Raw genomic sequence first — 17,560 nt, 5'->3', positions numbered from 1 at the left:
GAACTTAATAGAACAAAAATAACATTCAACAATTGCTTATTTATTTATAATATTGCCTTCATTCGTTCGACCATAATACATCAGTACATATTATACAACATCGAACACATCGGCTCATCTTAAAACTTACACTTGTACAACATTGAACACATATATATTACAAACATCGAACACATAGGCTCATCTTCAAACTAGCACTAGTTGAAATTGATGCTGTATTTGGGCTGTCCGTTTGGATAAAAGAGCCCGAAATGCCTCTCCGTCTCGGCCCCGTCCTTCTGATTTTCATTAAACAGAGCAAATATGTACGTCTCTATAGGCCCAGGATGCCTTGGTGTCCCACCTTCCACAATATCTACCAAATTCTGGTTATAGAGTTTTGCATTTTCCATACTTGCCTTGGGGCCGCCGTGCGACGGATGGCCGGATTCTGACACCAGTACTGTTAAAAGTGAATCCTCGTTGCTCTCTGACACTACTTCCGGTCCTATCTGGTTGTGCTTTCCTTTCTTCTCGATTGTACGGTTATACACCCCACGGGTCGCATGCAAGGACGGATCAACCATCCTCTCTACCGCTGCATAGACAGCATCGACCATCGCATAGAAAAGATTGTCGTAATACACTCCGTTTATCTGAAACACATAAACATCGGTGAGGTCGACTCGTTCCTAAATTTGATTTTGTTTAGGCTTTATTATCCTACTTACTCCCTCTGTCTGCGATTAAACGTCTCATTCGGTCATTGTGACCCACCCACTTTTAATCGTCTCATTACACATTTATTATATATGATTCTAGGGGTACATTATAATGCTAACTTTTCTTAAATTACTAACTTGTTAACTCATCAACGTAGTGTATTAAAAATGTCAGCACGATCACATTAAAATATCAACACATATTTGTGTTGACATTTAAGTTTATATTGACATTTTTAATACACTACATTAACGGGTTAGCGGGTTGGCAATTAAGAAAAGTTAGCAACGGATAACACATCTATGGTTCTTTCAGCTCATTCACTTGCATTTTATTGCATAAACTTTTTCCATCAACATTTCCTAAAATCCGAATTGCAGAAAAGCAAGATGTATATTAGTGGACAAAGGGATTGTGATATATTCCCTTCTTCCCCAATACGTGTCCTACTTTGACCTGGCACGAGTTTTAAGAAATATAATGGAAAGTGGGTTGAAAAAATTAGGGGAATTAATCTCGTACCGTGATCCCATGACCCTCCTGCAAGAGCGCGTATCCTTCGTCGATCCTGTCGTTGCTACTGTACGCGAAGTAAGGATACACGTTCGCCATGAAAGGCGCGCCGGTTTTCACCATGAACGCCACAATCGGCCTCATGTACGGCTTCACCGCGCCGAGGAACTCGGTGTTCTCAGGCGGGTACGAGGCTCCGAGGGTGTCCATGCCGACGGTGGTGGTGACCTTGATCCGGTTCCCGTACCCAAATCTGCAGACTTCTCTGTAGATGTTGCGCATCGCGGGGAGGACGTAAGGCGCGTAGACGGCGGAGACGCTGCTGGCCGGGTTGACCTCGTTGCCGACGGAGATGTAGCGGAGGTCGACGTCCGGGTACTTGTAGATGTGGTTGAGGACCCACTCGTAGGCCTTGTTGGGCTCTTTGGCGAGGCACTCGAGGTATCCGTTGGTGATGACGACATTGAGCTCGATGCCCGAGCCGCGGAGGGGCTCGAGGATGGCGTCGTCCGCGTCGTAGGTGCGCATTCTTTTGATGTTGTGGCGCTTGTAGAGGTCCACCACTTGCCGCGGCGAGAGGAGGTTGTTGCCCAATCTTCCGTAGCAAACTCCGATTTGGGCAACTGCGTTTAAATTGAATGAATAGAGATAGAATAAAGTAGAAAAGTGAGAAAAATTTTGTTGTCTATAATACTATCTTTATACCATATTATTGATAGTGTTTAATGATATGACACAAAATACTATCAATTGATATGACACGAGAATTAAGACAAAATTGATAAAGTAATGAAAAGGAAAGTTAAAATAGTGTTAGTGGATAATGAGCCTCACATAATTATTAGTGTTTAATGATGGTATAAGTTATAAACGAGTTGATGTATAGGAGTAATAAATTGGATAACTTTCAAACAAATGGAATGCATATATTTTTATGAGACGGATGAAAATGAAAAGTGTACATATTTTTACGAGCGGATGGAGTATAAAAATGGACTAGTTTTAGAGGACAAACCAAAATAAAAATATACTAATGTTTTTTATGGACGAACAAAGTATATACAAGTGAGATACAATATCCATTTTTTTCACCCATTTTACATTTTTCTGAAAACTCCTGCCGAATGAAGTAAGGACCAAATATGTTGGACATATTAGGGTATATATTTAAATAAAAATAGAGATTTATAAAAGCTATATGTAGCCGACATATACTATTTTAAGCAGTGTTTCCATATACATGTGTGTATAATTAGACATGAAACATATATTTAAAGAGCAAACGAAGGAAATGAGATGCAAATTGACCTGTGAAATCGAGAGAGATAGTTACAAGCAGCCCCAAGATGAGCATTGTTGTGATGAAGTGATTTAATGTAGTAGCCATGGTCAAAGGAAAGCCCCAAATAAGATTGAATTGTGCAAGTTAATTACATCCCTATAGCCACTTCATTATTTATAGAGCTTTGGGTGCTAACTATAGTACTAATTTTGTCAATAATACTATAATTAATGGGGCCAAAATCTTCTTGACAATATAATCTCTCCACTTAGACAAATTCTTGCTGAAAATACGAAAGCATCAACAATTACATTTAAATCGTAGCAGAGCTTCAAGCGTAGAATGCCAACACGTACAAAGTATCTAAAAATTAAATTAAACGACGTCGTTGCATGTCCATCTATTGCACCCGTACCAAGATATGCACATTTTGCCACAAGTGTGCACTTGGAACCGCTTCCACCATTTAAAGAACCATTTTGATTCGGCACGGGTTAAGAAATTATTTGACTTTTTAAAGAAAAAGTAAATAGAGAAAGTAAGTGGAATGTGAGACTTTTTTATTTCTACTAGTTTGTGTAGATAAATATATTTCATGTTTAAAGGTAGTGATATGCAAACTTATATATTGTACAGACTCAAAACTCCTCAACACAGCTTCAACACAGTTTCAATACAATATCAACACAGTGTAAAATTTCAAGATTTTAATGTCAACAAAGTATCCACACAATTTCAAGATTTTCTCCACTCTAACTATTTATTATTGTTTTTACAACTTTTAGTGTTAAATTTTTTAAATGTATGACACAAAGTTCTCAATTATCCTTGTTAAATGCATTGACCCAAATTTTACTATTTTAGTTACAATTATCCTTTTTTTAAACTTTACACTAAGCTAAGATTTGGGGAAACTAAAATAACAAGTAATTTTGGAAGGCCAGGTTCCAAGAAAGCCACATCAAGTAAGTGGAAATTTCCTTTGTGGCCCAATTAAGTGCTCCGAATCACAACTATGAATAAGTGTACGTTTGATTAGGTGAAATGGCCAATTATGAAGGTAAACTCCAGAAAGAATCACAACTTGATCCGAGTCCATATTCTCTCACATAAAAAATAAGGTTTTAGAGTAAATGTTAAAAAAGATTTAGGAGTTGAAGCAAGTATAATAAAAAAGTAATCTATATTGAGTACTTCTATAATTTATACGGGCCCATTAGCTAACCCACCAAACACCACGGCCCCTTCCACTCCAAGCAGCCAAGTCCAGCCCAAGACAGAGTCAGAACTCGAAGACCAGTCGACAGCTCGAGGATGTCCGCACGCCACCCGAATGTTCGAAAGGATACTCCCTCCGTCTCATTAGAAATGAAACATTTGTTTCTCAGCACAGGATTTTATGTAATGTTGTTTTGTGAGTTGACGAGGAACGAGTAAAGTAATAGAGATGAAAAAGTAGAGATGACATTGTTTCCATTTTAGGAAACGTTTCATTTGTTATAGGAAAGAAAAATGTTTCATTTTTAATGGGACGGAGGGAGTATTATAGAACTATCAAATTTTTTTGTGAGGTTTTCTCATGTACTCCCTCCGTCCCAAGGAAAATGCCCCATTTCTTGGCCGCACATGATTTTATGCAACTTTATTTTATGTGTAGATTGGAGAGAGTAAAGGAAAAGAGAGAGAATAAAGTAGATAGAAAGATATTTCTATTTTTAGTATTGGGTCATCTTGATTTAAACAAACCAAAAAGAAAAGTGAGTCATGGAGGTAGTAATTTTCTTGGATAGAATAGTATATTCTCGGGTTTTTCATCGACATTTTTTTTTCAAGAGAGTCGAATCGTATAAGGTTTAATATTCGTATAAATAGAAATGTTATTTAGTTTTTCTGCATTGAGAAGAAATATGAAATTATTAATTTTCTCAACCCTATATCGGCATTCACTAGTACTTTTCTTCTTTGTTTTGTCGTTGCCTAGTGACAGAACTAGATTTTTTTAAACAGTCGATGGTGATATTTCAAAATCTGCTGATTGAGTATTAAAAGTGTTCCTCATTTGAAGAAAAATCTGCAGATTTATTAACTTTTTAAGGTTTAATATTTTAGACTTTGCATGACCATATTTTACGTTGCATGTGATAGTTTGGTTTACCATAGCAGCAGTAGTTTAATTTTACGGATTTTCATTGATTGATTTTTTTTTTGTTAAGGAAATACTATGAAAGAATCAGTTAGTTCAATTCTAGTTGAAGTGTTTTTAATTTTAAGAAAAATCTGCTTATTTTTTTACTTTTTAATACTACCTCCGTCCACCAAAATTTGTCCCATTTTTCTATTTCCGTCCGTCCCCTAAAATTTGTCTCATTTCACTTTTACCATTTTTGGTAGTGGACCCCATCTTCCACTAACTCATTCCTACTCACATTATATTATAAAACTAATATATAAAAATAAGACTCACAATCCACAAACTTTTTCAACTCATTTTCTATTTCATTTCTTAAAATCCGTGCCGGATTAAATAGGGACAAATTTTGGTGGACGAAGATAGTAAGTATTAAACAGTATTTTATAAGGTAATAAAATAGATGATTCTCAATTCTCAATAATAATGATAGCCTTACATGGAAATAGTTTGGCCCTCGGTGGATGGATGGTCTCTGTTTACGTTTCTGTCAAGTTGGTTAATGGATTCAACAATGGTGATAATTTTCCAACACTATCTAGTGAATCCATGTTTCAGTAAATAAATATAAATAATGCTTTAAAATTATTATAAATATAATTATATAATTTTAACCGCAAACAACCTTTTGTTGAACTTTAGCTCACTATCTTCGATAGTTTGAGCATTTTGCTTCTTTATAAAAAAATGTCAATAAAATCACTACTTTGTGCGCTGATAAATACTCCCTGCGTTGCGTCCCAATAAATATGAAACATAGTTTTTGGCACGGGATTTTATGCAGTGTTGTTTTGTGAGTTAATGAAAAGAGAGTAAAATAAGAGAGGGAAAAGTAGAGAGACTGATGCTTCCATTTTAGGAAACGTTTCATTTTTAGTGGGACAACCCAAAAAGGAAAACGTTGCATTTCCAATGGGACAGAGAGTGTAGTATATAAATCCCTTATTTAGGCATATATGTTAAAATTCTAATATCTTGTCCTACATCGACTTGGTAATGATCTTAGTTCACCTATAATAGTATGGACAACCCTCCCCCTTATAAGGCCTTCTAAGGGGTGAGTGTCACATTTTTAATATGGTATCAGAGCAACTTTAATGAGAAAAAAAAATCAGATCGCTGAGATTCAAATCAACTGATTCAAAATTGAAATGAAAAACAAAGATTGATGAGAGGAAACTGAAAAACTGAGAGGAGATCAAACACTTTTTCCGCCGGCTGTGAGTCGATCGGAGAACTCTCCGGCAACAAATCACTACGTTGGTTCATTATGAACAAAGAGGAAATAGATCTTGAAGTAAGAGTGATATGCGGCAGAGTGACAAGGCCTTTTAAGGGGTGAGTGGCCATTTCTAATATGGTATTAGAGCGGGCCCAAGCCGATTTTGGATTGAAATGAAAAACAGAGATTGATGAGAGGAAACTGAAAAACTGAGAGGAGATCAAACACTTTTTCCGCTGGCGGTGAGTCGATCGGAGAACTCTCCGGCAACAAATCACTACGTTTGTTCATTATGAACAAAGAGGAAATAGATCGGGAGATAAGAGTGATATGCGGAAGAGTGATAAGGCCTTTTAAGGGGTGAGTGGCCCATTTCTAATATGGTATCAGAGCGGGACCAAGCCGATGATGGATTTATCTTAATTTCTTCTCTTGCCTACCCACGTGATGGAAGTCCGATATGTCATTCCGTCCCACACGTGAGGGGGCGTGTTAAAATTCTAATATCTTGTCCCACATCGGCTTGGTAACGATCCTAATTCACCTATAAAAGTATGGACAACCCTCCCCCTTATAAGACCTTTTAAAGGATGAGTGACTCATTTCTAATAATATATATAGCACTAATATTTTACTGACTTATTTTACTAACCAATATATAAACATAGATTCATATTCTATTAACCTCTTGGATTTATTTACTAGACTAAGCATTGACTTTCTTTAAAATCCAATGAATTTATATAGAGCAATAAGAACTCTTATTAAATATAAAAACTCTCATTAACTATAAACCACATCAAAATCATAAGGAATATTAAACTTGAAAATCCTATTTTAAAAAATGCGAATATTAAAGTTGAAAATCCTATCTAAGAAAAAGGCATTTCTAGTATTTGAAAACTTACTTTCTAATACTATATATTATATACAAGATATATTCATATTCTTTTTCTATATAATGTTCAAATATTCAACTGAATCTCAGCCCCACAATTTTGTCATCTAAGAGTTAGATTAATGTCACGCGTCATTTAATAATGTAGATTTTCATTCTAATAATGTAGCATTATAGTCTAATAATGTAGATTTTCATCCTAATAATGTACACCGACTAATAATTTAGACATTTAGTATAATAATGTAGTTTATCACAAACATCCAATCCAAAGATCTAAGGATTGTAATCTGTTTGAAGCTTAACGCCAAAAAGCTGCGAGGACCCTAATACACCCCTATTATATACAATAAAATATAATTTTTAACCAATTTATCGATTCAACTCTAAGTAACCCTTTTTTGAGAGGAAACGCTTGTAATACGTTCCCCATTCCGTTTCGACGTGACGGAATGCATCCCTTGCATTGCGAATGCCATAATTGTCTTCTAAGGTGGCGTTCGGTTTCTAAGGTGGCGTTCGGTTGTCATGACTAATTATCATGGGACTATCCATCTAGGATTAAGTTGTAGGATTATTTTAATTGGAGGGGGGAGGCTATGACTAATTAGCATGAGACTATCCATCTAGGATTAAGTTGAGGGGGTCAATCTTATGAACCAAACATGATACATATTTAATCATGAGATTTAGTCTTGCCAACCGAACACTCCATAAGTTGCACTCATTCAGTGGATTGTCTCTAATTAGTGTTGTGTCAAGTTGAAGTTGATGGATCCGATAATGGTGTTAATTTTTCCAACACTGTCTTAAACGAAAATAAGATTGGCCTATTGTGAAAGGGTATATATTCCATGTAGATACATAAACACAAAATAATGCATTAAATCTATTAATAATTTTAAACGCATATACTATTAAATAGTAAAAGATAAAAAAAAAATGTCAGAATATTACAAGTTTTACACCTATATCCAAATTAAGCATAACTTATTTGAAACGAGATTTTATGTAGTGTTATTTATAAGATATACAGAGAGAGAATAGTGTTGTTGTTTTTAGAAATTTGTCATTTAGAGTGTGACTCAAAAACTATATCCATTAATTAGAATAAGACTAAGCGGAGTGCGTATTTAAATAAACACATTGGTACTTGTAAGTATGAGCAATTTTCTTATCGATATACACATGAAAGAAGCTCCATCGAAAGATATTAGTATAACAAAAAATTTCAAAACTGTATTAAAATAAAATTACAAATATGTTGAGATTAATTTCCCGACAACAAAATTTTGGGTTCACCAAGATAAGACATGTCTTTCCAAAAAGATGATTAATTAGGTAGGCACACGTGCAATCCACAATTAGATATGTAATTAAAGATCATTAGTGTTTTTTACAAGGTAAGCCATAAGCATTTTCCTTTGTAATTTGGGAGTGGAACTTATTATAATCCCACTTACTTCACTTAAGTAGTGGCATATAAAATTAACCCACTTACTTCACTTAAGTAATACTATGCCACTTAAGTAGTGGCATATAAAATTAACTCAACATTACAAAGGAGACTACATGGAATATACCCTTTCTGCCTTTCACAATAGGCTAATCTTATTTTAGTTTATGATAGTGTTGGAAAAATTATCACCATTATCGGATCCATCAACTTCAATTTGACACAACACTAAATAGAGACTATCCACTGAACGAGTGCAAAAGATATGGCATTCGCAATGCAAGGGATGCATTTCGTCACGTCGGAACGGAATGGGGAAGGTATTGCAAGCGTTCCCTCCCAGAGAGGGTTACATAGAGTTGATCGATGATTTATTTTATTATAAAACTAATACTCCGTAAAAGTAAGCCAACATTTCAGTAACTTTTTTAATTTACTTTCTATTATAGTAGCATATTTTAAAATTCTTATTGAGTCAAAAATCACAAACTTTACATCCTCTCTGTTATTTCCCAACCCGATCCAAATAAGTTATTTTCAGCAAAATAGCACTACGTGGACAACCTTGTAACATTTATAATTTTAAGACCACCTTTTCTATTCATGGCAAGTAAGATAAAACAAACCACGTAGAAAACTACATTACTTTTGTTGTGCCAAGTATTGAAAAAAAACCAAGTACGTTAGTCGAAATAATACGGAGGAATAATTATATGCCAAATGTATAATGCAGAAGTGTCAGTATTTTAATGCAATGGATAAACACCGCATACAAATTCAATTAATATACACACAACATAATTAACTCAACATAGTTCAGAAAACAGAGAGAAACCAATAGTTTTAAATTAATAAAATCAAAAAAATGTTAAGGAAGGAGAAAAATTCCATCCCGATAACCACAGCGGTCACAGTAGCGCAATGAAATAACCGAGCAGTCCGGCTGACCACTCACCGTGCTAGGGCTGAAATCTCGGCAGCCCAGATAGAGGCGACTCTGCAGTAGGGCCTCGGCTAGCAACCATCCATGCTGGCTATGTTGTGAATGCCCTAAGAGGAATGCACTCTATCCTCTGTTCTACATGTACAAAAAACAGATTTTTCATTTTTTTTGTTCATGCTAAAGTTCTGAGCATATCATTCAAGACCAACAATATAATTAAAAGCCATATTTATATGAGACATTTACCATCTCTGATCAGCAAACCAAAGTACGAAAACATCTTGTAACAGAAAATTTTGAAGTTGTAACACACAATCAGATGATATATAATATTCCAACATGGACTAATCGAGATTGGCAGTCACATCCATATATGATATGTAGCATAGCATTTCTATTTCTCCTGATATATTAGTCACCCCTACAATATTTATACATACTATTTCAAGATCTCCTTTGTCTCTTGTTGGCTGCTTCCACTACAGCTCTGAACTTCTGTAATGCAGCTGCTGCTTGCACCATGTTGATCCTTTGCCCGGGCGAAAAGGCCAAACATTTCATTGCCAAATCAAAAATAGACGACACACATTGCTCGTTTGCAGGGAAATGCCGATCTGCTCTTGATAGCAAACCAGAAGCGACAATTTCACTTATCCCATTTTCTTCTAATGCTTTGCCTACCCACTCCTTTATGCCCATTTCCCCTCTAAACATATCATCTGTTGGCTTCTTACTCGTAAAAATCTCCAACAACAATATCCCAAAACTATATACATCCCCGTTTGTGGATACTATTCCTTCTGATCCATACTCTATTCACGAGAAAAAGAAAGTTATAGACATTGAAAATTTGAAATATAAGATTTTAAAGTTACAAAGATTACCTGGTGCTGCATAACCGATAGTTGCCATAGTAATAGTATGAATCACAGCTTCCCGATCCTCAAAAAGTTTCGAAATGCCAAAATCACCAACATGCGCAGTCATATCTTCATCAAGCAACACATTGTTCGGCTTTATATCACAATGCACAACCGTAAAAGTGTGATTGTGATGAAGATACTCCAAGGCCGACGCGACGTCTATGGCTATGTTCAACCTCTTCACCAAATCCAAAACATATACATCAGAATGCAGCCATTTCTCCAGACTCCCGTTAGGCATGTACGCCAGAATCAAGGCCTTGAACTGCTCATGGCTGCAACAACCAAGTATCTTGATCAAGTTCCTGTGTCGAATAGTGCCAAGTATACGACTCTCTGTGTCGAAGCTCTTGAGCGCTCCTTCCAATTCCAAGTTGAACACTTTCACTGCTACAGTTGTGTCATCCGCAAGAATTGCTTTGAATACTGAACCAAAGCTCCCTTTTCCGAGTAGGTTCATCTCACTAAAAGAACTTGTCGCCTGCATGAGTTCCCTCTCTGAGACGATCTTCCACGAAGCTCCCACTGATGAGACGTCAGGAGCTGGCACATTTTTCCGTCTGCGTCTCTTTATGAGGAAAATTATGATTAGTACCAAAATCAAAGCTCCAACGAAGGGAGGCACACCATACTTCATTATCAGAGCAATTGTTTCCGATCTTGACCTTCCACTCCCACATGGTGGCACTTGGAATTTCTTTGAACCACATAGATCAGGGTTTTGAGTAAAAGATTCAGCAGTGAAGTTAACGAAACAACCCCCTTCCGGAATCTTTCCCTGCAAATTGTTGTGCGAAACATTGAAAGATTCGAGAGCGAGCTTTGCAATAGGGTTGGGTATCAAACCAGTGAGATTATTACCAGAAAGATCAAGCTCCCTCAACCCTTTAACCTCTCCCAAAGACAAGGGAATGGAACCATTCAACATATTATTTGCCAAAAGCAGATACTCAAGAGATTGGCAACCAACAAGTGTGTTTGGAATGTTTCCTAAAAAGTTGTTAAAAGACAGGTCTAGGGTGTCAATAGCCTTCAAATTTGCTATTTGATCAGGAATTCGACCACTGAAATAGTTTGAGGACAAGTCTAGACTTATGAGCTTTTGAAGGTTAAAAAAATTGAATGGAAGTGTGGAATTGAGCTTGTTAGATGCAAAAGAGATTGTCTGAAGAGATTTAAGTCCACCCAAACATTCAGGTATTGAACCCGTGAACATATTACCACTCAAGTCTAAATCCACCAAAGCACTGTTTTGGCAAAGATGACGAGGGATATTTCCTTGTAGCTGGTTATCAAAAAGATAAAATATTCCAAGTGCATTCAGTTTTCCCATTGGTGCTGGGATGAATCCTGTGAGTTGATTCATGGATAAATCCAAAATCCGCAAACTCCTCAAATTTCCAATTTCAGGAGGAATTACACCTCTGATGCCGCAGTTAGATACTTCAAAGTTGACGAGAGAAGCAGATAAGTTCCCAATGGAAGCTGGAAGGATACCGTTCATCATCGAATTGTTGGTAATTTCCAAGTGCTGCAAACTTCGGCAGTTTGTTAATGAAGAGAGAAATTCCAATTCTTGATTCGGAGAGTCTACTCCAGTTAGATTATTTTCCCAAAGGCGAAGGGATTTCAGCTGTCTTAGATCACCAAAATTGGGAATGGGACCAGTGAACGAGTTTCTGTTCAATTCTACAACAGTAAGCTGAGAAGCATTGGTGATAGAGGCCGGAATTTCGCCAGTGAGTCTGTTATAGAATAAATAAAGTTGTTGGAGCTTCACAAGTGAGATCCCCATGTCTGAAGGAAGACTACCAGAAAACTGATTCTGTTGAAGAGAGAGTATCACCAAATTTGATAAGTTGAATATGGAAGAGGGGATGGGACCGGACAACAAATCATTGAAGGATGCTGTTAAGAACTCGATGTTTGCTAGATTACCAAGCTCTTCCGGCAACTCACCTACAGTTGGTAATTATTCAAATTTGATACATTAGTTTTCAAAGTCACCAACTCACCATTTTTGGAACATTGGTCTAATTTCAACTTTCAAGCCATGGTATTATTGAAGAGCAATAAAATGATGTAAATGATTCTAAAGTATTCTAAAAATGTGCAACAAAACATACTAAAAGTGAATACAGTAAATCCTCTTTATATGAAGCTAATATCTCTTAATAGTCTCTGCATCACTTAAAATGGTAACAGAGCAGGTTCAATTGATGAATTATTCTCAATCAATTGTAATTCTCACTAATAGTAAATCAATCGAAACCTTAATCGACAAAATCTATGGATTTATCTCACAGAGAGACCAAAAAAAAGCTCGAATTTACAACAAACATACCAATTGGAGGAGACAGTTGTCATCCAATCGGGGAAGATAGTGGAAGGAGACAGAGCTTGAAGTTTTTGAAACAACTCACAACGTTGTCAACCAATACCGCCCGAAATGGAGAAATCGCCGTCCAAAAAAGAAGGGCAGCGGCGAGTGTATTTGGAAGGGAAGAAGGTGGTTTCTTCCTTCCATTCAATTTTGCAAAAAGCCCCTCATATATTGGCATACTTATATCTAGTCCATTAACTTCTAGATATTTGTATCCAGGTTCCCTAGGTGTTGAAACTTTTCAATTTTGTCTTAAGATTCTAAAAATTACTCCCTCCGTCTCACAGAGATGTCACACTTGTGGAACGACACGAGATTTTATGAGGTTTTGTTTTGTGTGTTAAGTGAAAAGAGAAAATGTAATATTTATATTAATGTGAAAGAGAATACATCTTTAATGAGATAAACTAACAAGGAAAGTGAGACATCTTTTATTGGACGGAAGGAATACTTGAAAAGAAAAAAAAATTTAAACCTTCAAACTCCTCTCCTAATTCCTTCCGGCTAAAATACAACTTGCCCTTATCCTAAAACCCAAAGTTTATGATTGCTCTATTTTTGTCCGCATCCCTAAACATGGACGATTTAAATTTTCTCCATGCGTTGTTAAGTGTGCTTGTCAGGTATATAGATGATATGAACCAAAAATTTGTCTAAATTTCACTACCATGAGATATAATTTCTTTGAAAGAGAGTATTTTTACAACCAGCTGTATGGTTCGGTGGAGTGAGCATAGTAGTAATGAACCTCTACTATGAACCACACATCTCGATTCCAATGTCGAACCAGCCAGTAGCCAAGATGAATATTATTCGAGTTTTATTGACGAATGTTGCAAACATTGACTGACCCTACATCAATTCAATGACTCTAATGCTTGGGATAGATTTAAACAGAATAACTTAGACCATACATTTTCCTGAAGAATAATAAGGATCAAGGACCGATTAACTTGTCAAATTATATATGATCACTATAGGAGGCGGAGATTAAAAAATTGAAGATGGACTAATTTTAAGAAATTAAGATGAAAGATATGGGTGTACTAACACTCTCTATTCTACACACCACATAATATATTTAGTAACGTTTATTGTGATTATGAGATATACTAAACTAACAATGTAGCTTATGAACATACCCTCCAACTTATTCAAAGCAACATCCAGCTCTACTAGTGACGAGAGATTCCCGATTTGCCTTGGTATGTAACCTAGATAAATAAAAGATTAACAAAGTTACTTAGATCAATTTGAAAACTTGCTGAAAGTGTGAAATTATACCAAAGAATCCAAATATAGTGGATGTTGAGATTCATGATGAATGAGGAAACTACTGAAAGCATGTACAATTGGAAACAAATTTAAGCTTAAGATTTATCAGAATTTTGTGTAGGCTAATTGGAGTAATTGTGACATTCTTATAGGATTTAAATTTATTACATACAAATTCGAATTGGGTTGTGGAAAGTGATCAAATCATACCTGTCAATTTGTTTTGATAAAGGTACATATAACTCAAGAACTCAAGATGTCCAATCTCCATTGGTATACTACCTGTCCATTAACGTGTGCTACTAATTACTCCATATGCTAAGAAACAACCTGCAAAGTTTGAACAATTGCAACGCCAATAATATGTCACATCAATCCATAACTATATGGGAAATGATGTCACCCCCACTGGCGGATGCACCATGTAATAGACATAATAAGGAATAGTAGAATGAAAAAGAAAAAGGTCAAAATTTCTTACATAGATCTAGTTTAAAGTTAAGAGTAATATTATGCCAAAAATACTCCATTTCTTTTGGATGCAAAATTTAAAATATGATGTGTTAAAGTTTAAAATAAAAACAATAAATTATGAGAGATGCGAGAAAGCATGAGTGAGAATAAAGTGTTTCCATAGATAAAACTATAATTTGATATTGATCCATACTTAAAGTTAGGTTGAATTTGGAAATATTAATTTTAATTAAAATTATATGTGAATATTAATTAATGAAAAGTTAAATGTATTTTAAAAATTTGAAAAAACAATTATTAGATTTCATAAAGTAAATTAAAATAGTGGGACCTTTAAAGAGTCGAGTGAAAGAATATAAACTGTGCATATTGTTAAGGAATGAGATAAAAAAATGTTATGGAATGTGGAATAATGTAACGAAGGAAGGAATTTTAGTGTTGGGTTGTTGATAAAACAAAATATATAAAAAAGTGGGATAAAACATTTTTAACACAGAATTATGTACCTGTTAAGTTGTTGTCATTAAGATACAACGCTTGGAGGTTAAGTAAATTGGCCAAATTTGTGGGTATACTTCCAGAGAGACTATTGCCTTCAAGGTTTATGTACTCCAACGAGGAAATGTTGAAGATAGAAGATGGAATATTTCCTATAATAAGATGGGGAAATTAGGTTAAATTAAAATCTTCAAGTTAATGTGAAACCACCCTTGAATTAATAAAACACAGATTAGCCTAATTACCTTGGAGATCGTTATGATGTATATATAAAAGAGTAAGCATGCTCAAATTCCCAATTTCAGTAGGTATGTTGCCATTGAATTGGTTTCCTGACAAGCTCAACTCTTCCATCTCTTTGCACTTATATATACTCGTTGGAATTTTGCCATAGATTTGATTATCTTTGAGATATAACCCATTCAATTTCGGAGTATTGTTGCATATATCACTTGGGAGCTCGCCCGATAGCTTGTTAAATCTCAGATCTATTGCTTCCAATGTAGACATGTTTGTGAGGATACCTCTTGGTATTTCTCCACTGAAGTTGTTAGATGCCGCGTTTACATGCTTCAGACGGTGTAGTTTGGACAGCTCAGTTGGTAAGACACCTGTGAAGTTATTGTAGCTGATGTCCAAGGACTGGAGAAATGTTAGGTTCCCAATATGTGGGGAGAGGTTTCCGTGGAGGGCGAGGTTGGAGAGGTTGAGGGCTGTGACCCTCTGGTGTTTTAGGCCACACGAGACCCCGGCCCAATCACAGATGGAGGTGTTGGTGAGCCAGTTGTTGGTCAAGACTCCATTTGCGTCTATAGTGGAATTTTTGAAAGCAAGAAGAGCATCTTGATCAGTGGTTAAAGTTGTACATGAGGTGAAGGTGGAGAAGATGTTTAGTGTAATTAAAAGTTTGAGTGGGAAAGGGAGTAAGAAAGAGGTCCCCATAAAGTGGTAGGAAATTGCAATTTGGTTTTGTTAATGATGATGAGATTGTTGGTAAGTTGAAACAAAGTTTTGGAGATTTGGATGAGATTATATAGCATGTTAGTGGAAGCAATATGCCTATTTGAAGTAAGTATCTCTCATGAATTAAGTAAACGAAGAAAAGTCTTAAGTAAACGAAGAAAAGTCTCCCTTTTTCATGTAGTAATCATTTATCAACTTTAGGGAGATGCTCCCATTCAAGATTATGAAAGTGGATCTTTTGATTTCCAAATGAATAATCATATCAAACAAATTTTCCTTGTTCAACTTTCACAAATTCTAAATTATAATTTATTAATCATATTTAAAAATTAATTAAATAGATGCATCGGTTTGTACTATATATTAAATTTAATTTAATTTTTTTTTCACTCTCTGAAATTCTAAAACATACTCCTCCATCCCATAAAAATAAAGAAAATAAAAATGTCACTGGTTTAATGCAAAATTAGTACATTATAACAAATATATAAATAAAATGATTAGAGTATTATTAGTGGAGAATATGGACAATCTCATTCTAAGAAAAAAAATGTCAAAACTGAAAGTGACTAATTTTAGGACGGAGGGAGCATTGCATGTACTACTATATAAGAACAAAATTGCATGAAAATTACTCCCTTTGTCCACAATAGAACTCTTATATTTTGGCACCCGTTTAAAATTGTGAATTGAAAATGTTAGTAAAAAATTGAATGTTATTTTTATACAATAGTTTTATGGTGAAATATAATTAGATGTATCGTTATAATAAATGTAAAATTAGACTTTTATTAGTATTATACTATGAGAGTTTTATTGATGAATGGAGAGACTACTGCAAGTCTAGTTCTACGTAAAGAAATAAAATATTTTTATAAATAGAAAAACTAAAAATTTCAGAGCAAGCGAGCCCCACTGCAAATCCCAATCACCATCACGCGTGCATTATTTTCATAGCTGTCTATATATGTTTTCTAATGAAAACAAGTTTATAGAACAAAGTGTGGGGTTTCCACCATAAATTTCACAAAGTAATACTAATGCTTTTATAGGAATTTAACATAGTCTTCGTCAATTTCTTCCAATATGCCCGAAAATGGGAATTCGATGTATACTCAAAACCACTAATTAAGGCCATCCACAATAATTTAGTAATGCTACATCTGTTCACCGAAAAATAATCTTATTAGTACAAAATTGATAAATATAAGAGATAAGAAAAAAAATATTATTATAAAGAATAGAACTCACCTCATTACATAGATATAACTAAAACTAAATAGCAATTAATTTTGGTGGATATCTTAAAAGAAAAGAACAAGATTATGTTTCGCGGACGAGGTGGTATCAAACAATAAATATAACTAAATCATTTGTAAGATGTTAGATTTCTCAAATAGCGAAAGAATCAATATTTCAAAATTTTAAATGTAAATTAATATTGTCGATATGATTTTTTTCTTCAAAATCTGGTTTATTTACTCTAAAGAAATCATTTTAATCTAACAAAAATTAAACAAAACTCAGATGAAATGAATGAGTATTTGCTTCTGCTTAAGTTGGCCGTCTAGGCCCATATTTAAACGCATGAAAGAAAAATTACACCGTTTTGGCCCAACCAATTAAGGTGTAAACTTAAATTTTCAAACTAATATCAATGCGATTTTGATCCAAGAGATCAGTAGGGTATCCGTTGAATTTTCCAACTAAAAATCAGCAAGGTTTTGGCCCAATAGAAATAAGTAGAGTTAGGTTAAAGCTTACGCCTAGTGAGACCGCTGGCTATATTCGGGTTGTTTTGAAATGGGTCTATAATGCAAAATAACGTACTTATAATCTC

At 35.0% G+C, this 17,560-nt stretch overlaps 2 protein-coding genes across 3 annotated transcripts; both read right to left on the bottom strand.

Moving 5' to 3' along the window:
• Positions 1–45: 45 nt before the first annotated feature.
• On the bottom strand, positions 46–2,616 carry LOC125205946 (glucan endo-1,3-beta-glucosidase-like). Its single transcript, XM_048105169.2, has 3 exons — positions 2,524–2,616; positions 1,225–1,838; positions 46–635 (listed from the first exon to the last, which is right to left on the bottom strand). The coding sequence occupies exons 1-3, from the start codon at positions 2,600–2,602 to the stop codon at positions 198–200; spliced, it is 1,131 nt and encodes a 376-aa protein (XP_047961126.1). The 5' UTR covers positions 2,603–2,616; the 3' UTR covers positions 46–197.
• Positions 2,617–8,957: 6,341 nt separating this feature from the next.
• On the bottom strand, positions 8,958–15,762 carry LOC125205944 (uncharacterized). Of its 2 annotated transcripts, none has more exons than XM_048105168.2 (6): positions 15,003–15,762; positions 14,766–14,909; positions 13,996–14,067; positions 13,653–13,724; positions 10,089–12,086; positions 8,958–9,339 (listed from the first exon to the last, which is right to left on the bottom strand). In XM_048105168.2, the coding sequence occupies exons 1-6, from the start codon at positions 15,697–15,699 to the stop codon at positions 9,296–9,298; spliced, it is 3,027 nt and encodes a 1,008-aa protein (XP_047961125.1). In that variant the 5' UTR covers positions 15,700–15,762; the 3' UTR covers positions 8,958–9,295. The 2 variants fall into 2 exon arrangements, with proteins under 2 accessions (XP_047961125.1, XP_047961123.1); XM_048105166.2 differs by lacking the exon at positions 8,958–9,339 and adding an exon at positions 9,418–10,016 and having other exon boundaries at positions 15,003–15,760.
• Positions 15,763–17,560: the final 1,798 nt, after the last annotated feature.

Source organism: Salvia hispanica, chromosome 6, assembly GCF_029641045.1.
Source record: "Salvia hispanica isolate PSC_SH4W2 chromosome 6, Shi_PSC_v1, whole genome shotgun sequence".
Lineage (NCBI taxonomy): Eukaryota > Viridiplantae > Streptophyta > Magnoliopsida > Lamiales > Lamiaceae > Salvia > Salvia hispanica.
Note: the sequence above shows the minus strand (reverse complement) of the source record. Positions and strands in the feature narration are given on the sequence as shown.